A 24,498-nucleotide genomic window follows, 5' to 3' on the forward strand; every position below is an offset into this window, starting at 1 on the left:
AATGAAGAAAGGAGTATCTGCAGCCCAATTTGAGCAGATCCAGCAATGCAGAACTCGCCCCCAGCTAAGCAACAGCCAGATTTGCAACTGTGCTTTTAGATCAACAACTCATTTATTCCCAGCTAGACCACTGTGCCAGCTCCCATGTAATCCCAGCAACTCTGATACGCAACATTAGCTATCTAAATGATAACAAGCAACAAAGTATTCTAAAACAAAAGGGCAAATGAGAAGAAATCAATGAAAAAATATTGCCATACACAACAGCTGACACAAACCACTAGCCTATGTTGCTATGGCTTTGCATGCTGTATAGTGCCACAGCACTCTTGTAATAGAGAATGGAAAGAGTCTCCATGATGCAACACAGTGACATAATAAAGGGACTTACATCAAGATGATGGGCACTTCTCGCCTGTCAGAAGTGCTACCACAGCTTAAATAGACATATCTTAACAAGCTTTGCAGCTGCCTGCTAGCAGCGTGGGGTCATTCAGGGGCTGTGAAACCTGTCTGAGAGTGAATAAATACTTAAATAACTAGTCTTGGCACGCTGCACTGGATAATTACATTTGACAATCTTTTCCATGCCTTCAGCCTTGCAGGGATATGTAGGTCTTATCCTAACCTACAGGATATTTCAAAGCAGTGGTCCACAGTCCATACACGGGGCAGCACATTACACTTCAGACATTGCCCTATTACTCACAGTCACAAGCCATCACCACTACAACAGCAGACATCAAGAAAACAGCACATATCAGCTTATTTTATTGCTCTGTAATTTTGCCTGAAAGCTAGCAAAGGGTTGGGCATCAAAATTTTAGGTTCACAGTCCTAATGCCAAAAAGATAAATTTAAGTTTTAAATCAGGATTACAGATACTTAAAGTTTCAATAAACTCATAAAAGAATGCTGACACAAGAGTGGTAGGTGGCTTGCAAACAAAGCAGAGCTGAGGGAGACTGAGATTTCCTATTCTGGACATAATTACTGACTTTTGAAAGGCCACAGTCTGACTTCAACAGCCATTTAAGAAGTATCAAGAGCAGAAGATGCTAAGAACGTTCCTTAACAAAGCACAAGGAGTATCAGGCTGTCCCTTAGTCTCAAGTGAAAAACCTAGCATGGTTTATTAGCTGCCATATTAGCTAAGCATTGTATAAGGGATAATCAAAATCAATTACTTCATTTGCAAAACTGCTGCAAATACGTTATAGAAGAGCTCTAGAATCATAAAAGGAAAAAAAAAAAAAAAAAGGGTAAAAATCTAAAAATGTGAAAAGACCAAAAAAGAACAAAAGTGATTTTGCTGAGAAGAGAGGTTTGCAGATTACCTGAATAACTGCATCTCAGACAAAAAACAACACATTTGAGAAAACTCAAATATTCTGTAATGTATTTGATTTCACTGGCATGGAAAAGGCCAAAAAATAAAAATAAAAACAAATCAAGACCAAAGCCACCTTTCTTATACATAAACATAAAATTCAGTGCTAAAGAAACTGAAGATCTCACTAACATTCATACCTCACAGTTCTTTTACCCCATCTCTACCATCAGCTGCAACATTTTATGGGATAATTAAGTACTTCCTAGGAACTGACAGAAAGATCTTTCTTAATCCTCAACTTTCAAAGCCAAAAAAGCAGAAATTACAAATTTTGAAAATATGAATACTAAAAGCCATGTGCCACTAAATGTATTTATTGCCTTATGAATGCATGTGATTTATAAAATTCAGGAAAAATAGCAGTACAAGTCCTTAGACTTGGGCATCATTAGGGTGCGCTCATCAGCCACAGTGAAGGCCCTCTTTAACTCAGTTCTCACATTATGTGCTATGTAGAGGATTCCCAGGAAATTCTCAGTGCCTCGAACACAAAAATCCACCTTTTAGTACTTGCATTGTAAAATTGCTCAAGCCAAGATTTTTTTTTATTTATTTATATATTTTTTTTAAACCTCCAGGCTTAACATCTTCATTTGAAGTTGTTTCCCCAAGAAATAGCTGCTGGCCCACAGGTACCCTCATCTGTTGCTTCTTTGTTTCCAATCCCTGCACAACTCCATAGACGTTGCCCTGGCCCTGCTTCTTTACAGCAAATCACATGCCAAAGTGAGTCAGCAAAATCTGTTTAACCAATTTCTAGAGAAGCGATGCTTTTAAAAACAAGCAGCCAGAATGAGTATTTTCTTACTATCTCTTCTGTTTTTATTTTACCCTATTGGTTGCACACAGGATATGACATTAGAATCCATAGAAATCCAAAATTAAAAGCCTTACAAATCACTCTAACAAGCTGCCATTGTGTGCTTTACCAGTATAGCTTTTCTCTACAGTCTAGGTGTTTTCCCTAGCTGTAAGGAAGAGAAAATGGATGTCATTAAACTGTTTTCACTGACTGCATGACACAGTTCAACAGGTTTTTGCTTTCTTTTTTTTAATAATCTACGCTTAATTCACTATGATTTTCCCTTACTGCTGCATTATTCCTGTATGTCACCCTTTTCTAACTCCTGTGACAAACAGAATCACAATGACTTTATTTAAGATCAACACTTCCATTTGCAGCATTAAAAGGTGCAAAGTTAAAGCGGCTGCATCAGCGCTGCCTGGTGCCGGTGCTGGGGCAGCAGCTGTGCAGTGAGCAGCAGCCTGTGGGAAGAGGTCAGGGCACAGAGAGTCAGCAACACGGGCAGGAGTTACTGCCTCACTGCCTGCTCTGTGGCAGACAGGGGAGAAACTTGAATTGACAGACAGTAAAGCACACTCTGCAGAACTTCAGATCGACTGGGTTAGGTTTATTTTTTGTCTTTTTAAATGTTTACTTCAAATACAAGTGAAAATACATACAGTATTTAAATATTACTCCACCCTACATGCTGTACTACTGTACTCACTAAATGAAATGATTTCCACGCGTTACAGCCTGACCTGCTTTTTAACATTTGGATTAAGAGTTAGCTCACGTAGCTCCAGCTTTAATCTGTTTTAAAGCACAAGAGTTTTAAATAGTGTGTTGTGTTTATGTACAACTGGAATTGCCCATTGTTACAGCAGGCAGATTTTGGCAGTTGCCTTTGCTACTTTGACTTATCACAAGTTGTCTTATAGTCTCAGATGGTGTCAGACCTAGAGACTGTATCTTATGCCAGCTGGAGTGAGAACATTGCTTTAATGTATAGAAAGGCAATTTAAAAATGGGGTTTGGTAGCATTTTCTCTAGGCACTACAATGGCAGCTGTGCTAGAGGTCATGAATATTACATAAGGGCTGTCCATGCATTCAAGCCAGCATCAGCAAGCCAAATTCCCATAGCAACACTAGCATAGATTTACTCATCACTAGGAGATGCATCAGTTCAGCAATAAGTGCAGTGGTGCTACCCTGATTAATCTGCAAGATATTATTACTGCAACTCTTCATTTTAAAGATTGTGCATTTACAGATAAAATTCAACACTTCACCTGAATTTCAGAGCAGTCTTTATTATCTTTCCTAACAGAGGAGAAAATATTCAGTTAACAAAAAGCAACACTGATAAAATTGAAACTGCTGATTATGATCAGCACCAGCTCTAAGACAAGAAGGGAAAGGGAAAAAAACAGACTGCTTCTAGGGCACCTCTACTGTACTGATGCTACAGCAGCAGCACTCAACTTCAAAGAAATGTTCAGCATCTCCTGGGGTTGGCGAGTTCCAACAGCTCATCAAAAAGCTGCTTTAGGAGCTGTTATTAAATATAGGTCAACAATTATGTTTTGCAAAAAAAAAAAAAACAAAAACAAACAAACAAACAAAAAAAAACTAACCCCAAAAAACAGCTTCAGCTTTCCTGTTCAAGTTCCCTGGCCTGAAAAAAAACCTCTATTTATGCATTATATCACTGTACTGTTTATGAAGCTGGCGCTCAGTAAATGATCAAATGAATACCTCAGTGATGTGGACTGCTGAATTTATGAAGAACTCTCATAAAACAGGTGGTATAAACGGGCAGAGGCAAAGCTGGCAGTGGAAAAGGAAACAGAACAGGAGGTAGATCAGAGACCACAAAATAAAAACTGAGGCAAAATGGAGGTAGGGAGCCAGAGAGAAACACAGAGATCACAGGAAGAAAAAAGGTAGAGCTGAGGAGGAATCTACGCAGCATATTTCAGTATATAAGAAATGGTACTGAAGAACTGCTCTTAGAAAATAGTTGTACACCAAGATCTGGCAGAAGGAAAAAAAAAAAAAAAAAAAAAGACTGAAATGAAGTGACAAATGGAGGATAACAAACAAGACAAGCATGATTTTTACAGGCAATAGTATTGAAACATGCAGAACGGATGAAAGAAAAACAAGCAAATACTCTTTCACTGCATTATTGTTAAAAGCCTCACAGTCCTAAATAAACACAAAGGAAGAACTTGAAGCTCATGTGGTATTTCCATACTAATCTGTCACAATATGAAGTTATAAGCAAAGGTCTTAACAAGTCCTAGAGCATATTACTCACAGGATCAACTAACACTTGAAGGGTAAAGAAAGTCAGTGAAGTCTCCAGGAAAAAGAGATCCTTCCAAGAGATTTCATTACCATATCACTGGTAGGGACTGATCCTTCATTGAGGGGAAGTGAATAGGACATTTGAGGGCCAATTTCTAGAAGTTTTAAGTGCCACAGGGATCCACAGACGAACTTCTACAAGTCTCCTCAGTAAGAGCTCTAAGCTTTGACCACATGTACTGCAAATTAATACATACAAGAAAAAAGTATACACATTTTAAAAAGATTATGCTTTAATATACAAGCAAATCGAGTGCTTTTCATAGAAGATTCAGATTCTGATTTTTTCCCTATAGTTTCTACTGTTGTATGGAAAAAAAAGCCTTATAAGATGTCTGATGGTGCGTGCTCAAACATTAAAAACATTTGTACCAGTAACAGATAAGATGACAGACTTTTAAAGCAGAACGTTTTATGGGCCTCTGATGAGAAATAACACCTTACCTTTGCTTTTTCCAACTGTGCCTGGGCCTGTCGCTCTGCCTCTCTCCGCACTGCTTCCCTGTCTTCTTCCAGAGATACATCGGAGTCAGATGGACGGCTGGTGTAGGAGTCCGCCGAGCCCTGCACAAGGAAAAGAAAAATAGTATCACAAGTTGTTCTGGAATCCAAAAAAAAAAAAGCAGAAGGGTTATGCACCTTGTCTTTCCTCTTAAATCTGTATCCCTGAAAAGAGAATAACCATCAAAAAGGGAATGACGCTTAGTGAAATTCATCTAAATGGACTTTTTCTTCTGGAGAACTTCCAGAGTACAGGTGTCTTCCCTTGTGTTGCATTTCCTGCACTACCCCTGCGTGCTGATCTGTATGCATTTTAATAAACTGTGCCAGTCGCTCTGTAGAGTTACAGCAGTGGTGCAGTGCAGGGCTGAAGGACACACAGCAGCTTCAAGGATGGCTCCATAAAAAGAGAACTCTAAGCAGTGACATTATTAACAGGGAAACACATTTTTACAGTCAGAATACTCCTTCACTATTGATAATTACCATGACACAACACTCCTGATTGCAGATTTAATTTCTGCTATGCATTTTTATTTTAGGACAACCTCTTTACCTGACACACTTTCCCCATTAGAACTGCAAATGGCTCGCATCCATCTCCTACTCCTCAGCAAAACATGTAAATGACCACAAATCAACTTCTCGCTAATAAAATCTGTCTGGACTCAACGCAGGTCCACAAACTGCCACAATGGAAGCAGTCCCAATGCCAGAACAGCTCTATAAATAATGACAGCTCTGATTTCCCTCTGCATCTCCCTGCATACAAAACAGAGTTCTGCTAATTCAATTAGAATGAAAACAACTATCCTCTCCACACCGTGGTTTTTTTTTTTTTTTCTTCTTCCCTCTCTGCAACGCATAGAATATATGCCAATAATGAAAAGACAGGGCTTACACAGATATCAGAATTCTTCAGACGTCCTCCTTTGGCTCTTTTCAGAAGCCTGATCCAGGTGGCCTTCATTAGCCAGACAGCTCAGTTATTGTCCGCAGCTGCAGCGCCCGGCACTGATCTCACACAACATGTGCACGCTGAGCACCGCAGAATCACCGCTCCTTTCCTATCCATGCTCTGCTGCAAGAGCCTTTCTTTTCTTCCCTCTGCCTTTCAAGCTTGCAGCCTCACTGTTTCCAAGTATTCTAGTGCAATTAAATTCATAAATTTCCTCATTCCAGTTTAAAAAAAAAAAATCAGAAAAAAAAAGAAAATATCCACACCACCACCAAAAAAAGCTCAGCTTGAACAATAAAAAAATAAAACATGCCAGACTTCAGGTAAATGTTGTGAGAGATGCTTCAATTGATAACAACTGAGGTCGATCACAGAAAAATACCTAGGGTTTTTTCATTTGGGGGGGCGGATTTGGCTGTTAAAAATAGTGCTTGTAAGAGAACCTTTTAAAATCCTGTGCAAAATGCATTCAGTGACATTTGCAAGTGCAAAGTTCATTTCATCTCCTCCTAGATTGGCTGGGGGTGGGGTAATGGGCTGCTCAGAGCACTGGGCATGCTCCATCCGTGCAGCCTTTTACGCAGATGCTCGCATCACACCGTGCCAGTAGCCTATGCCAAATTGCCATTTTACATCTCAAGGGTAAACAGCTGGAAAACGTGAGGGAAAACTGGACAGGCTGGTACAGCATCTCACTGCTGCCGCACATGTCTGCTGCCAGCCCACACCATGCTATGCAGAGCCCTGGATTCACTAGTGTGCCTGTTGAGCAGGAATTAACCCCCTCGTCACTGCTCGTGTTCGTCTGACATAGGCAGATGACAAAAGCAAGGGTGCTGTAACTGCTTAGTGCATAAATATTTGATGCTAGCAGAGCAAAAGGAAACATTTCATTTCTGCATTTTGCTTTCCATCCTTTTGTAAGCTGACATGGGAATAACATACAAAGGCACGATTATCCAGGATATTTACAATTCGCTGACAATAAGCAAAATTGTGGAGAAAAAAAGATCCTTAGAGCTAGACTGAAGTGCTCGCCTTAAATATGAATCCACAGTTACAGGAAAAATAGAGAACAGAGATCAGAGCTGAGGGCAGTGGTGGTGCACCTGTAGCAGCATCTCAGCCTCTCCTGGGAAGTCAGAGCCCTTCATCTACCAAGGATCCAGTCCTGCTGTGGTTTGTATATTAACAAAATTACCCCATTGCAAGAGATACAGCAGCCTACATTTAACCACTATTGCAGCAAACAATAATTGGCACTAAACTAATAGTTTGAAATAAAGGTAGATTTAACTTTCACAATTTTCTTCCCCTGAAGTCCATTAAAAATAAGCTTAAAGTTTAATAACCTGTCTTTTACATCAAGCAGATTACTCACCATGGGATATTTTGCTTAGAGGAGTCCAAATACATCTACCATATTACAGTTTGAAAACTAAAATGCCTATTGAATTAAAGCAGAAGAAGCAAAACATACTCAGACTTTCTTTGAATTTTGTAAAATACATTTTCCACTAGGAAAATGCCAAGAGTCACTGTAATCTTGCAATAGCATTTCAAATGTATCTATTATTTAAAACTTCAGTTTATCAATGTATTGAAGCAGTGGAGCTGGTGGAAATCAGTAGCAAAAGCCAAGCACCAGCAAGTGACCAGCAGCTCAGTGTAGACGTCAAACACTGATACAACGGTAAAAATAGTGACAGTTAGTTGCTTTTATCAGACCTATATCAAAGCTCTGAGACTATATTTAAGTCCTGTAATGCCAGCCTTAGCCTCTGGGATGCTTCAGGATCTTCCCAGCACCTGTTGGCTGCAAGCTGGGCACCTCTGAACACTTTCAGCTCTGCAGCTCCACACACTGCTCTGGAGGAGCATGGTGTGGTGTTGCAAATCAGCCTCTAAGCAACGTTATCTCTAAATAAGGGGAAAACAACTGAATAAGCCATGAAGCCCAACACTGCCACCATGCAAATGACAGAATGAGTGTTAGCTTTCTGCAGCGGTCCTACAGCACATACATCACATCGTGCATCTCTGAAATGGTGTGGCTTCACCTTCAGTGTTGTTAATCATGTTGTTGGCAAGGGATATTGCCAAAGGTGCTCAACCTACGAGAAAGTCAAAAAGCACAGAAACATCATTCCTATGCCCACAAAAGGGACAAGATGTTAGCTCAGAACTACAGAAACTGGAATTTCATCTTCTAGCCACAGAGATGATTTGCAGTCGTGTTCCTGTCTTGTGTTGGCCACAATCCCAACACACATCCAGAAAATCATAATGATTCAATTTATTTTAATTATACTGACAAATCACATGAATTAAATTCAGCGTTACATTTATTTCCCCAGTGGGACAAACATGGTCATATCAGGAGTTTCTCCACTTCCTGAATATGGAAAAGGGAAAAAAAAGAAAACAAATTGAAAAATAAAAATAATAAAAAAAAACCCTGAAGTCTGACATCAGGAGAGAAGGGGAACACATAATAGATTTTGTAAGCAAGTATTTATTTTTTTAATGAGCTAGGAATATTTTCAACCGCTTTTGTATGAAAAAATATATATAAAAAAAACAACAACATAGATCATTGTAGTTTCATCACAGTTTTTATCTCAGTTGGAAATAATCTGATTACTCAAGGAATTCAGAGCCAAGTGGATGAGCATCATCCCTTCACTACAGGTAAGGAAACTAGATTACCTTCCTGGGTTACACTGAGCTTTAGAGCTTGCTCTGGAGACTAGCATGAATCTTCTCCCAAGTGCTTCTGAAATTTTGAGTTTCTGCAGGTCTTCTTCTCATTCCACTGCAATGTGGAAGAGCTGCAATAAGACTGAGGGCTGCTATGACCCCCAGTTCCTCATCTTTCACTAGAAACTGTCAAACAGAAGTGAGACAACTCATGGTAATAATTAACCTATCTATTCATTCTCCCCTTTTCATCCTTCCTTGGCATGTTTACAAAACACATTTGTCTTAAAAATCATTTCCTGTTTTAATGACGTGCTTGACAAATATTTACCAACTGTCTTACCACTTACTCTATGAGAATATATTCTATATGTTGGTGGGGGGTTGTTTGTTTATTTGGTTTGTTTGTTGTTTTTTTTTTTAAATTTGATTTAATCTGAATCCATATCTTTTACACTGTTAATACGACATCACTGAATCATAGATCATGTACTTATGTTTGAGGTTTTTTTCTTCTTCAAGACTATGTCTTATTTTGTGTCCTCCAAGCAAGAAACACTGCTTTGTAATTACGATTCTTGTTATTTTCCATTACTTGCAGTTAGGAATCCATTAGTTAACTTAGGTGGGGTCTCTAGAGATCTTATTTTTCTTGTTAGTTTTCTTTACCACCTGTAACTTTGGTCAGCACAGTGGGAACTTGAGTACAGACTTTGATTGAAGTACAGCCAAAATCTGTTGATATGTTTGGTCTGTGACTGTAATAAATTCTCTCTGGGTTAATAAAGCTATCATTACACTTGCATATTTAGTCAGGAGTTTATATTTATGCCTCATGAAAAATAATAGTGGTCCTCTGGGTACCCGGTGGTTCTCTTTAGGTTGGTAACCCATTTAAGTGCTAAATATCAAAAGGACAGGTAACTTCAAAACTCATGAAAATTCTCAAATAATTGTCTTAAGAGAACAATCAAACAAGTTTTTTCAAGTAGGAACTTTTAACATTATTACTTATTAAATGAAGACTTGAAGCAGTGTGCAAACGATCTTACAAGGAATCAGGTATGTGTGAGTATACACAGAGTCCTCATCCTTAATGCCAGGTTTTTCTCCTAGATGTATTTTTTATCCCCTCTCTTGTTTAAAGCTGAAGAGAATTTTAAATCCAAAAGGAGAAAAATCTTCATAGCTTCATACTTTGAATTGTTCCCCTCTGCAACACAGTGAGACTTGTACTTTCTGTACTGATTTAAGTATTCAGAATCTATATAGAGATTTTTATCTGCTTATCTTCTAATCTTGTGGAAATCATCAGAATGACATCATGTGTCCTGATGGTACATTTGATACAATATATACATACATACTATACAATATATATACTACGTCCATCTGACGTGTTACTACTTCTGAAGTGCAGAAAACAAGACAGTGAGAAAGAAATGTTGAAAGATTACTTCCGTAAATTCTGTAAAATTCTGTAAAATTTTCAATTAATTTAAAAATTTTAAAAGCAATGCAAACCAAAAGGAAAATGCAAAACAGTGTTTTAGTATGAAGTTAAAATGCTGCCATGGGCAAATTTCTGTAGTATGTTAACAGGGAGTATAGATTTACTGTTTAAGCAGGTACTAACCAACCTGCAATCTATGGGCCATGCAATTAGAACAGCACCCTCAATACAAGAAATGCCTCTGCTTGTCACAGTGGCCAGAGTTGGTGAAGGGAAAGATTTACTTAGACCTCTAAGAAATGTCACCATTTTGAAAGATGTTGAAGAAAGCACAAAATACAACTCTGAAAGTGCCATAAAACATCATGCAGATTGTAAAATTGACTTAAGGGCAGCCTTTTTAAGGAAATACAAAAGTAATTCTGATTGTTTTGTATGCACATTTGTTGTGTACAACAAACTAAAGAAACATAACTAAAGAAACATATTGAGAAAAAGGACAGAGATCACATATGCATCTTGCAGGAATCACTGACTCCTTGATGAAGGCCATGACAGCCAGGCTGGAACAAAGGTGAGTCCTTATTGCCCTTGGGCATTTGTCATGACCAGAACTTGGCTACTTGTCCACTGCACATCTATTTTCACTTAAATCCCAAATAAACTTGCACTCCCACAGACAGTATGTAAGGAACGTGAACAAATCCTACAATAGACACTGAAATATTTTGTTGCATTTATAAAACAAAACTGTGTTGATTGGAATTCTGTTTATTTTTTGTTTTAGAGCAATTTGGACATTGCTGCAGCACCTACATCCACAGAGGACCTTCATATAACAGGAGGAGAAAAATTTTGGAACAGCTGGGAACTTTAGGGCAGTAATGTGATTAAAAAGGAGATTATATAGGAAACCCCTCTTCTCTTTACTCCCACCATGACTTTTTCAAGCTTCACTGCAGCTCTCAGCAGGATATTAGCAGGTTTCCAAGATGCTAATCCAACCAACAGCTGGATGAAAGCAGTTTTTAAAAACAGCCCTTAGGTTTTCAGAAACCTTGGATTTCAGCATTCATTGACCAGGGGAACAGCTGCACCAGGTACTTTATCATGCAAAAAATAAACAAAGTCCCCCACAGAAGTCACACACTAAAAAAATCCCCACACATATTTGCACTAACATTTTCATAGTACCAGCCTAAACATTTGCTTTTCTGTTGTTGCTAAGACAAAGCAGTGTTAGATTGAATTGTTAGTGGAATGATGGGCTTGTTGAGGTCACTCTTAGGAAAACTTTTGGTGATATATGCAAACTGTTTCCAGGAGGGCAGCTACAGACTCCACAGCCACAGCCAAGCTTTCCCCAAATCCATGAGATGTTCTGGTGAACCACAGTTTGCCTTTTTTTTTTCTTTTTTTTTTTTTTTTTCCAAAAAGCAACTAGAAGAGACAACTATCTGAGACACTATTGCACTAAGTACAGTCCCAGTAAATTACAAACCCTGCTTAAAAGAACTCACAGTCTAAAAGAATGAACAAATACTGGGAAGGAAAAGAAAGAACAGATCAAGGTAGCAAACGTAATAGAGAATAAAGCATTCTAACCATTCAGTAATGGCACTATGAGTCACCACTTGCATAACCATGGTGGGTTGTTGTTTAAGTAAGTTCTATATGTATTATGGCAGAGATTAGTTCTTTGAGAGCCTCTGAAGGAGGTTAATCTGGTAGATCTCTATTTTCTGACAAAGAGATTCTCCTGCTTATCAGAAAAGAGAAAGTTTAGCATGCTTTTTAGGAGTAGGCAAACTATAGGAATCTTAGGAGGTCTCGCAGCTTATTAAAATATATCTTATCAACAATAATCAAGTAATTGAATAATTATAGGCTTTGGGTTTTGTTCTTATTAAAGAAATTAGCGATTTTTTTTTTTTTAATGAAGGTAATTAATTTGATAGGGGGTAGAGGCAGAGCTTAAATTATTGATGATTTTGTGCTGTGAAAGTCAGAGCAATAACAGAGGTAAGAGATGTTGCCAGTGGAACAACTCAGAGATAGGTGTCAATAAGAAAAATACACCAAGGAAATGATTGCAAGCTGCATGAACTTGAATCATCTCACTTTTGCCTCAGACTGCCAGCACACACAACTGATCTCAACACAACTTGGTTGACTCATGACAACTTCTTAGAGCTGCAGTAACTTTAACCATATGTCTAAGCCCTTAGGCAAATCAAGATTATTAGTAATAACAAGTTGAACTGTGCTGCTGTTTACTGAAAAAGAAGCAGGTTTTTAAAAAAAAGGAAGGTTTTCAGGAAAGAAGAAAATACCATTTTTGACTGCATTAAATCAACAGCTGGAAACACAAAGGAAGGATTTTAAATTGCAGAAAGACAACTCAAAAAAAAAAAAAAAGCTTTTAAATATATAACGTATGAGTTGATATACAAGAAAGAACAGAGAGAGACAAAGATTAGGTCAGCCACAAAATTGTAAGGGCTCTTAATTAGAGAGGAAAAAATGGAAAATGCATCTGAGATGACAACATGGAAACAGAAAGTCAACTAGGAAAGGAAAGACTTTACAGAAAAGCATGGCAACCATCATCTCAATTTGTCTCAGCTCACTTAAAAGTGCCAATTTAGATTCTCTGTTCCAGAACTTTGGTATATTTTTATCTGGGATTTTGATTCAAGTCATTAAGATTTTCTGCATACTTAAAAATAACTTCCTTTAAAAGTTAGCATGAAATGCTGTTAGCAATGGAGAACTATGAAGGAAAAATATATTTCCCTTGCATTTCATCAAATTACGTCTGCCTGTACAAGCCCTGCTTGATTTCCTAATTTAACCTTTTACATCTACTCCAGACAAAGAATAAAAGTTTTGGATTTTTGGTGGGTTTTTTGTTTTTTTATTTATTAAAAATATTGAAGTTAAATACACATGGTGAAGTCCATATTCTACTATTGCAACTGTAACAGCTGCTTTAGAGATGTGTATTTGCTTGTTACCTCTCATTTCTGTACTGTAAATGTGTTCAACTGTTTAACTAATTATTTTGTTTCCATACATCTCCCGAGATGCTTTGGCAAGAGTACACTCGGAAGAAGCTGCTGTCACAGGTTAGTTGTCAGAAACAACGTTTTCCTACCTCTGACAAGTTTATTTTCCATTTCACTTTCCGCTACTGAAATCCTGATTTTTCTAGTCATTATCTTGTGTTAACAGCAATCAGTGACTGTCATGACATGAAACACTGCAATTTGCTCATTGCTTATTTAGGAGAGTATTCTTAACATGCCCTTTGTTAAATTACACGCAGTGAAGACTGAAGAATTAATTAATGAAGTGTTCCCTAACTGAGAGTTGCTGGGAGCTCGCTTGTCAGCCAGCCGCTCAGTGGTGACTCAGCCCAGGTGCCTGAGCAGGCACAGCCATCCCTGGGCATCTGCAGCCCCGCCTGTTACTGCCAGGAGCACCAAGCTGCGGGCTCACTGTGCAGCATGGCTTGCTTCAGGACAGAAACACCATATAGAGCACACAAATCCTCCTCGGTGGGCTACATAAGCTGCGTCCAAGTGTATCACAAGCTGTGAGGGTCTTTCAGGTGTTAGCTCCAGCCTCCAGCTTTAGGCACACTGCTTGAAAAACATCAGGACTGGCTCCTTACACCTATTACATCTCCTCCAGGTCTAGCATAAACTGAACCAATCTGTCTATAGTTTTTCTGAGATGGGGCTCCTTCTACCATCTAGGCAATACAAGATTTCCATTACAATCCAGATGACATAGTTAATCTCATCTGATTTCAAGAATACAACACAGCGTGTGGTACTTTATCATCAATGCAAAAATCTCTCTGGAAAGGCCTTTTGTTCGTCTTGTCTGTGACATACCAAAGTAATAGTCTTGCTGAATTCTCTCTTTCCAGCATTTTCTATCATCATAATTTTTGCTCTAAAACCAAAATACTCCAGTTAATATCAACTGTTGAGATCCATTGGTTCCTTCTAACCTCCAACTTCACACACTAGGTCAAGAGTGCAAGGTACATGTGGCTGCAGTGCTCGGCGCAGGGCATCCCCGTGTCCCCATCACAATCCACAAGGTTGGGAAAACTTGTAATCTGCCAAGTCCTTTACAAACAGGGACAGCAGCTCATAGTTTATGATTCTGACTCACAAACCCTTCCTATTGCACTTTCATGGTAGTATCTAATCTAAGAAATGGGTCTGATGTCTCTGTATATTACTGCCTCCATTGTCCATCTACAAGCAAAAACAAGTAGGAATATGAAGAGTACATAAAACACTGCTTTATAAAAATAATTTAGTGAAGGGTGGTAGGAAACCAACAGTAATATGCATTCTCTAATAATGTGCAAATCTAAGAATATTTTCACTACAGCTAAAACATAAATTGTAGTGCAGACTTGTAGAAGCATCACTGAGATATTACCTTTTAAACAATGGAAGGCTTAAAAGAGGAATAAACATTTTAGGCAACCTGGCAACAGAAACATGCCAGCTACTGAAGACAGTTATTGGAGGCTAACCTGAAGGAAAACAAAATGTAAATGAATAGAAAAACTGGAGGAAATCATAAGAAAGCATGTGAACTTGTGATCTATCTGAGCTGAGTGCTAGAACGGTTTTCATACTCTGGAATGTTCGAAGTTTAGTAAAGTACAACAACCACCTTCCAGGATAATAAGTGAGCTCTGGATTTGACCTACAAGACAAAACATTTTCCATCTTTTATGCACAAAAACATCAGGAACAGACTTCTGTCTGATTCAGAACAGACTGCTGGGGTCAGGAGAGTATGTTACATAACATCCCTCTTGTGAGCCATTTCCTCCTTGAGAGGAAGCAACAAATCATGAACCTTGGGCTGCTCTTCCATCTACCACAATACTGAAAATCAATAAAAAATACATTTGATTTGCTGACAAATCCAAAATCGTAAAAAAAAAAAAAAGATCAAAGACTAAAACACATGCAGCAGTTCTGTCCTGCGTTAGAGCTGTGACAACATAGTACATCTTGTTTTCAGGATCATGAGATATTTCAGTTTCCTCTAGCTCTGGTCCCTCGGCCTCTTGCTGTAAGGAAAGGGCTCCAGGCCCAACCACATCCCTCACAAGCTGCTGGGTGCAGAGGGCATGATAGTGATGCAAGACTGAAGAGCGGAAACTCATGGTCTCAAAATGCGTTGTGCTTTCACTAAAAAAATTTAAACAAATTCATGTCCTCCCAGCCAATTTGTATTCTTCTGGAGCTGCACTGGCTGAAACTGGCTTTTCCCTTTCTGCTCCATTGTTTGGAAATGAAATTAATTCTCTTCTTAAAAGCATTTTGTTATGCTTATTGAAAATTCATTATTTCTTCCAGTTTATAAGGAAATCAGTTTCTGTGTAAAAAATTACAACTAAATCTCAGTGGCCATATGGATTGCAAAATCTATACCGTAAATCAAGTATCCTCATCCTCAAGGAATATTCCTCTGGAATATTCTCCAGAAATGCAATGCTGGCTTTTTTTATCAGAATAAACTCAGAAGTCAAAAAGAAATGCAAGAAACTTTTTATTAAAAAAAATACAAAAACAAAAAAACAGCTTTAAGCTACTTACTTCTGGTAGTATTCCAGTTTATTCTGTTTTGGAAAAAAAGTATTTGGTAACTGAATTATTTAAATGTTTTAACTTCACATTTTTCCTGAACTGATTTAAATAGGCTGATTGAATTATTTGTTACAAGATACAATAAACTTCTCTTAGGAACCCAAAACTTCACTCTAGGAGTGCACTTCCCTTCTCCCATCACTCCTTTTGCAATGGTTATTCCATCTATAACCTGGTAACTCATACAGTTAGCACACTGTTGCTGAACTCACATTAACACAAACGTGCTTCCTTGTTATCCTGCACATTCTGTCAGTCGTCTGCAGGGTTGGATCTTTTTGTGATTTGAAAAGTCATCGTATATTTTAAAGTCCGGTTCATTTTCAGTATCATCAAAGCCAGTGATCCCAAGAGTAGGTCCTTCTTGTTTCCTTCTTTTATGCTAAAATAGACTTTATTTAAATTGGAAGTTTTTCATGTCATGAAATCAACCATGGACGTGCCAGAACACATCGTCAATTGTCACAAGGCACAGAACATGTTGTGTAACTGCAGGACTAATCTCTCCCTTACAAACACAGATGTCCAGGTTTATTTAAAATAGCCCTAAGGGAAACAAAATAAATTGTGGTAGTTGGGGTTTTGGTTTTGTTTATTTTCGTTGTATTTATATTTTGCTTTTTTTTTTCTTTTTTCTTTTTTCTTTTCTTTTCTTTTTTTTTTTTCTTTTCCTTTTTTAAAGCATGCTTATAACCAGGAGGCATACAGAAAGATCTCAAATCTTCTTAGTCTGATGGTGACAACGCAGCAATTGTTGGAGGAAATGGTATCAGCTGTATTGCATTTTCTCCCTCAATGCACTAAGGACAGTTCTAATCTGATCATTTCCCAGATTTTCTTCCTGGTAGAGTCCATGAGGACTCAGTATTCAAACTGACCAGATAATTCATTCAGATTAACAAGATATGGCTGAGCAAAATTATGCATTTTTCCTTAAAAATCAACACTACTCGTGGGGAGAGGGCAATAGCATTCATGTACAGATAGGAAGACTCTTGTACTCAGAAGACAAAGCAGTTTAAACTATTTGCAGATATCAGCAAATAAGGGGATGTGATGATTATTAAAAAATAATTTTCTTGCTGTTGAGTTTTAGTGGGACATCAATCAGTGAAAGCAAAATTTCACATATGGTACTTGGGCCTTGTACAATGAGCTTATGATTTTGCTCAAGCATCTCTGAAGGCCACCCATGTACTTGCCAGGATGTCTGTACAACAAACAACAGAATTATTGCAAACAATGAGAATAATTCCATCTTAGAAAGACCACATGATAATTAGGGGAAGCAGAATACAACTTTCTTAAATATATGTGGTAAACCACAACACGATACATGCTGACTACACTTGAGCAACAACCTAATGCCCCTGTCCTTCAGTTCTCACTCTACAGGTATAACACCAAGCTTATATAGAAAGCAGATAATGGTTAATTACAGACCAATGGCTTAAAATTTCAGAACTACATAGGGTATCCTTCAGCAACAGGAGCTAGGTGACTGCTCAACATGATGAAGACTTCTGTGAGTAAGTTTTGATTTATACCATATAAAACATAGGAAATTCTCTTTCAGTAACAGCAACACTTCTTAATAGTCTGTATTCTCTGAAGAGAATCACAGAAAAAATCAGGTTGGAGACGACCTCCAGAGGACGGCTGGTCCAACTGCCTGCTCAAGACAGGGCCAGAGTCAAAGCCAGATCAGTTTGCTCGGACCAGTTGAGTTTTGAAAATCTCAATGGATGGAAATTTTGCAGCTTTATAAAGAATTTTATTGATTAATCTCCCATTCTGGTAAAGTAAAAACAAGCTCTAAAGAAATCTAATGTCTTAGATAAATAAATGAAGAATAAATATTATTATTTATGTAACAAATAAACTTCTTAATAAATTATGTGACCTTTACTCTCAGAATTTATCTTGCTGAGCTGCTTACACACACAGAAGAACACAAATGCATCAAGTTCTGAGGTAACTCTCAGTAAATCCTATTTCTTCACATGAAAGAAAACATTTTTTCTTCACTGAAAGTAAGGAAGTTCTTATGTACTTCTGGGCAACTATGTGTCAGAAAAAGCTATGGAGGACATTTTTCTTTCAATATTAAGCAGTTCCTTCCAGGAATAGGCTTGCAATAGGATTATATTATTGTAATATAAAAGTCTAATAACAGTAATGCATGAACCAGCTTTTTATTCTATGAACTGGCTTACCATTGCTGCCACTGCATAAAGAAGTGTAGCTGCATTACAGAAGTGTAATGGTCTATCTGCTCTTAGAACGAAGAGTTCAGCTCAGAAGGACACTCACTCTTTTTGGATCGATGCAACAATGTTGCTTTGCTTGCACCAACAAACACTCAGACTTGATACTTGCTAAGATCAGATTTTGCATCAGAAACAGTGTTGCAAGCAGGAGCAGAGAGGCGATTGTTATTCAGCACTGGTGAGGCCGCACCTCGAGTACTGTGTCCAGTTTTGGGCCCCTCACTGCAAGCAAGATATTGAGGCCCTGGAACGTGTTCAAAGGAGGGCAACAAAGCTGGTGAGGGGTCTGGAACACAGGCCATATGAGGAGAGGCTGAAGGAGCTGGGAATGTTCAGCCTGGAGAAGAGGAGGCTCAGGGGAGACCTCATTGCTCTCTATAACTTCCTGAAGGGAGGTTGTAGTGAGCTGGGGGTCGGCCTCTTCTCTCGTGTCATTAGTGATAGGACCAGAGGGAATGGCTTCAAGCTACGGCAGGGGAGATTCAGGCTGGACATGAGGAAGTATTACTTTTCAGAAAGGGTGGTCAGGCACTGGAATGGACTGCCCAGGGAGGTGGTGGAGTCACCGAGCCTGGGGGTGTTCAAGGAAAGGCTGGATGTTGTGTTGAGGGACATGGTTTAGTAGGAGCTATTGGGAATAGGTGAACGGTTGGACTGGGTGATCTTTTAGGTCTTTTCCAACCTTGGTGATTCTATGATTCTATTCTATGATTCTAAGATATTTGGAGAAAAACACCGAAACAGCCTTTAAAAAAGGTCATAACTGTATTGGTAAGTCCATCTGACTTGTTTGTAACTTTAACAGAACAGTAAAACTAAGCTGCATACCATAAAAGACAGTTCATTATTCTAGAATTGAGTATTCATAGATTTTTTTGGCATTTGAAATAATGTACTGCTGTATTAAAGTGTGTAGATTCACATTGTGTTAGAAATGACAAGGAAACATGCACAGAACTTCTCAGGGCTTCCATTCATTCATTCCTCAGAGAAAAGCTTTCAAAATTGCTGGTTCCTGTAGTCCTACAATTACAGGAATCAAAACATCCAGGTTTCACTAAATTGCTTCCCTGTACAAATCCTAGTTAATAGTCTGGTCAGAGATTCACAAAATAATAAACAAGCCTGTCACAGTTAGCATTACCTGCTTCTACATAAAAATACATAAATAAATTAAAAAAAGATTTGCTGAATGAAAAATCAGTGCCTCTTATGGAAGATATGATAACTATCCTCAGCTTTTCACGATTCTGCCCCACCAGCTGAAGCTGCTATCTGGAAAATAGCACACTGTTTGAGTAAACAAACAGGGCTTCATTTAGCCAATCAATTGCCCAGAGCTTGTTTAATATTTAGAGAAGACAAATCTTCATGAAGATAGATGCTCATGGTCTGTGAAAGAGCTGGATGGATTCCTCTGTGGCAGACTTCCTCACAGCCAATATGAAATAGAAATAAATAATCAGTTTACTCTGAACAGTTGTTTCGGAAGTGGCTCATCACATCTACTTATTATAAATGACTGGAAAACAAAAATCTATTCCTACACAGACATGAACACAATCTCAATTATAAAAGAAGAAAATAAAGGAATAAATAAAAGGAATTGTGCTTGGAAGAGATGAACAGAATGGAGATCACATGATCTGAAGCAGATTGTTCCGGCTTTTGATTCACCTGCGTGGAGGGCTCCTATCAAAATGGCATTAGACTATATTCAGCCTTCCTGCTAGGAATGCTTAATCTAGCTGTCATAACTACTATGGTGTTGAAAGGTCAAGGGAGCAGCGAGCTATCTAGACTGCCAGACACCACCTCATACACTGTAGATGGGAGAAAAGTAGCTGCACTACCCAAGATAGAGCATCTAAAACAGGCAGTCTGCCACAGCAGGCACTCAGGCATGTATGGCAGACAGCGTGAACGTGCCTCTGTGACTTCAGCTTCCCATATGTGCTGCAGGGAAGTCATGATTCAGTGTTTCACATCTTCCACGTGTAACCCTGCTGGCTAACTCACATCTATCCACAGACTAAGCAACATCATAATCAAAATGCGTGTCACAAATATTCAGCTGGAGAACAGTCTTTAAAATAACTCTATTGTTACCAGCACTGCACTGGGGCCTGTGAAAATTCTGGAAATTTCTTGTGCTGCATTCATACACAACACATACAAGGCCCATTTCTTTAACCAGACACATTCAAGCTGCCTTCTAAATAGCTGTAACTTTTCTGCACAGAGTTCTACCCTGAGAGTTACAAATCAATGCCTTAGAACAGGCAGGACATTAGAATCTCTTATCCACGAGTCTTCTCTACCTAGAGATGTCTCTTGACATCTCATTAAATAGCAAATATGAATGTGTGTGGTGTAACTGAGAGCAAACTGTAAATAATTCCTAAATGCTCAGACACGTACACATACACGTTCAGGTGCGTGCAGAATAATCCAAGCTAATTCTGGCAGCTACATAAATCAGAGAAGCACAAGGAATTACCCATTAGCTCTGTGTTTGTTGCCATAGTCAGACTGGTGTCCCTATGGCTAACACTTGCTGTGGTTATAACAAGATCAATTCAAACTCCTCATTTCCTTCATATATATATAGATAGATAGATAGATATGGGACATATATATATATATGGGATATGGATATATATGTATCAAGATCTGTAGAGCAAATGACAATACAAAAAAAGAAAGATTATATTATTCTTGATCACAAAGTTTTTGGGATTCCTTTTTTAAAGTTCATTAACTTCTGTGAGGCAAAACTCAGCAAGAGATGCTGAGCAGTACTTTGCCAGACTTAAAGAGAGAACAGAAACACCTAACAAGTCAGCAAATATTCTCCCTAGAAGGACACAGAATATCACATAACTACTCAAGGGTAACACTGCTTTATAATATATGACTTCCACATTTCTGAGAACAAATCCACAGTCACAACTGGATAAACGCTTTCAATATTCCCCCAAGTCATGACTGGTTTTCCAAAATATCTGTTTTCTTTTTTTGTTTTGCTGTTCGTTTTTTTTGTTTGTTTGTTTGTTTGTTTTTTGTTTTTGTGAGCTCATGCACTTTGTTTTGACTGGCTTTGTTTGCCTTAACTCAGAGATCTAACACATAAAGAACTTGCTGTGATTTTCTGCTCCCTTGATTTCACTTGTATACAGAACTATCAGGTATAATGAAGAAAGTCGGAGACTGGTTTAGGGTAATATGAGAAACAGTAGACTCTATGAAATTCCCTGCACTAGGGTATTTTATTGGAAAACAATATTTGACTCTGTTTTTAAAAAGTTGCTGAAGAAACACTCAGACCTGCCAGAAAGTACATGGTAATACCATATTTATTTCCTTCAGTCAGAAATACTGCAACAAGAACCAAGTAATTTAAAGATTCCATTAGGCCTTAAGCTATCAGCACTGCTAAAAGCCAACTGTTCTCAGGTCCTGAGCGAGACTTTCTTCCATCCTTCCTGCTGCTGTCTCAGAATGGAGGATGACACAAGAGGTACAGGACTACCTGGAGCAGTCTGGTGGAGGAAATGCAGTGGTAGGGCTCTGCGCTCACCTCTGCCCTTGGGTCTTTTTTCTCACCACCGCATACTACAAGCTGGTAGAGGAAGGTGAGAAGCACAGGAGGAACCTACAGTAGCAACACAAGGATACTCACCCATGCAATGTGCATATGAAATTTGTAAATATCTTGGTTTGGGTTTTTTTTCTCCATATTCATGCATTAGTCCTGTCAATCTAGCCACTTTGCACATTCCTCATCTCATCCCATCTATGCCATAAATAGAACTCAGCTTCTCCCTTGACAATGGATCACCTGGAGCTGGTCAGTGTGGCTGGCTTCTAAATTCCAGAAACCATTTGACCTTCCTTTATTTCACAGGGCACTTTCCTATGTGTGCCTCAGTTATGAATCTGGTTCTCAGCCCCAATGAGATACTTGTGTCCCATTTCGACAGCAAGAGGTCCACTCACTCCCTTCTGCCATTGCCTTCAGGCACCACTAAGCAATAACTTGTATGGAAGACTATGGGTTAATTGCAGCTATCAATTTGCCTCACAATTTTCTGTCAGAAACATCTCTTTTAAGAAGATAGTTCCTGAAGTGGAATACTCAGGTTTAGTTTCAGAGTGCACAGCACACCAGGGCAACACACTGTGAAAAGCAAGCAATGCTCTGTGTGGTGTAAGGCTGAGATACAGCTGAAGGACCTGCACGTAACACCACGACCAGCTCAGTGCCTCAAGGCAGCCTTCACACACCTCCCACACTGCTCTTGCCTGTCCTGTGCTGGAGATGGATGGAGGGATAGACCAGGTGTAGCATCACAGAATCACGTAATGAAAGGGATTGGAAGGGACCTCTGGGGATCATCTAGCCCAAGCTCCTTCTAAAGAAAGTTCCCTACAGTAGGTCGTGCAGGAAAGCATCCAGACGGGTCTTGAATATCTCCAGAGAAGGAGACTTTACAATCTCTCGGGGCAGCCTGCTGCAGTACAACGTAAATCCTTCCAGTACGCCACCACTAACCAAAAAAAGCCTCCATACTCAGTCACTGAGACTCAAATTAATGAAAAGTGACAAGAAAGTGTATATGAAGATCAAACAGTAACATTATTATTAAAAATAATCTATCTTGGATGCACAAACACTACAGGAGGACAAATGCCAGCATAATTCAGGGGAGAAAAACTACTTTCAGTGCAGTTGCACAGATCACTAATTGGAAAGCATGCTGAGAGCAACGCATTAGTGACCAAGATCTTTCTATACGTTAGCTTTATTAAGGTTTTCCTCCCCAGTGTTTTGCTTTCCCAACTGATGCCATTGCAGGAGCTGCTCCAATACAGGCTTGGAGCCCGTGGCTCTTCCCAGCTTCCCTCAAGGGAATCCTGGGGCTCACATGCAAAGTCTTGAGTATAGCTGAGACATCTCCATGCTAGCTGTGGGGAATGATGCCGTACAGAACGAATCTTGAACTTCACATGCAGTTCAAAACTGTATTTTTTCTGCTCTTGGCTGCTGTGGATGATCCACAGGCAAAGGGCTGATAAGGGTGACTCATAACCCCACATCCAACCCTCACATCTGGTCGTGAGCACACATGCCCTTCACACAGTGCACTACTTGCATTACGATCTTTTTTACATGATTTACTCCATTCCCAGTACGCACATACAACACCTGCAGTTGAAAATTAATCATATAGTAGCATTTTTAACATGTAAAAACAGTATTTTTTAAAGCAACTTTTCACTTTTAACAGGTTAAACCTCTACCATTACTAGGAGATAATCAAATATCATCTGCAGTTTAAATGCAGAGAATCCAAACGCTAAATGATTCATCTGAGGATGGACAAAGCACAACCTTACACATCTGCACTTCAAGTTACACTCCCAGTTGTCCCAGAAGTTATTCATCTCAACACAGTATGAGATGTTGCCTTAGACTAAACTAAGATGAATAAATAAAAGTTATTCCAAAATCTTCTGGTTTACTTTTTTACAGTGTTTTGCCACAGGTAATTTGCAGATCTGCATTTGTAATTCAAGTCAGTGCGTTTCCCAAATCAATTAATCCTGATTTACGATTTTTAGACATGGTCCTCCATTAGTCTGCAATATGATTTTTAAAAAAATGCCACTGCTAAACACTTAAACGTGACTCCTTTGAATCTTAACAACACCCTAATTATCTTTTCTCCCTTTATTCAGTTTATGAAATAAGGTAATAGCAATGATTCAGAAAAAACACTGAAAACACATCAATGTGTTCGGCCTGCTGATTTCTAGGACTCACTGTAGTAAGTGTCTAAAATAGATGAGCGCTTTTCTACTTTTTACAGCCAAATCTGCCCTACAAGCAGCATGCTTACTGCAAACACAATCAAGGTTTGATTCACTAACAGCATTTAAAAAGGAACTCTTCTCAGACTCGAACGTTATTTGAATGCTTCAAGATCCTCCAGTCCTTTAGAAATTCAGCAGACAGATTTTCATACTTTTTAGCAGATAAGGCTGCCCTGCAGGAGCCAGAAGTGTAACTGGCATCTGTCAACATCATCTTTAATATTCAATTCAAAGTGCTCCATCCTGCAAAAGGACATAAGCAAACTCCAGGGAACTGAAGATTTAATTTAAATAGACAACTTCAAAACTTTTGCCTGGAGAATACAAGTGACAAATGTTAGATTTACAAGCAACAAAAATATTTGCTCCAGACATCACAAACAATTCACAGGAACTATGAAGAGGTTTTCTATTCCTCCTAAGGATTCTTGGGAAGAGAAAAATTTATAAAGAGTAAAAGTTTGAGAGCCAAGTTTTGAGTTTCTTCAATTAAATCA

The 24,498-nt window shown here is 38.7% G+C and overlaps 1 protein-coding gene across 12 annotated transcripts in view; it reads right to left on the reverse strand.

Moving 5' to 3' along the window:
- CACNB2 (calcium voltage-gated channel auxiliary subunit beta 2) overlaps positions 1 to 24,498 on the reverse strand; it is a 223,615-nt gene that overhangs the window by 66,028 nt on the left and 133,089 nt on the right. For 8 of the 12 annotated variants that reach the window (XM_052696922.1, XM_052696923.1, XM_052696920.1 and 5 more), the window contains one exon: positions 4,997 to 5,116. In XM_052696922.1, the coding sequence (XP_052552882.1) occupies positions 4,997 to 5,116 (120 nt within the window). Of the gene's footprint in view, positions 1 to 4,996; positions 5,117 to 5,609; positions 5,913 to 5,954; positions 6,538 to 24,498 lie in introns of those variants that run through there. The other 4 variants (XM_052696929.1, XM_052696924.1, XM_052696925.1 and 1 more) reach the window with 3 other exon arrangements.

This window comes from Tympanuchus pallidicinctus, unplaced genomic scaffold (assembly GCF_026119805.1).
Source record: "Tympanuchus pallidicinctus isolate F22 unplaced genomic scaffold, pur_lepc_1.0 scaffold3, whole genome shotgun sequence".
NCBI classification, from domain to species: domain Eukaryota; kingdom Metazoa; phylum Chordata; class Aves; order Galliformes; family Phasianidae; genus Tympanuchus; species Tympanuchus pallidicinctus.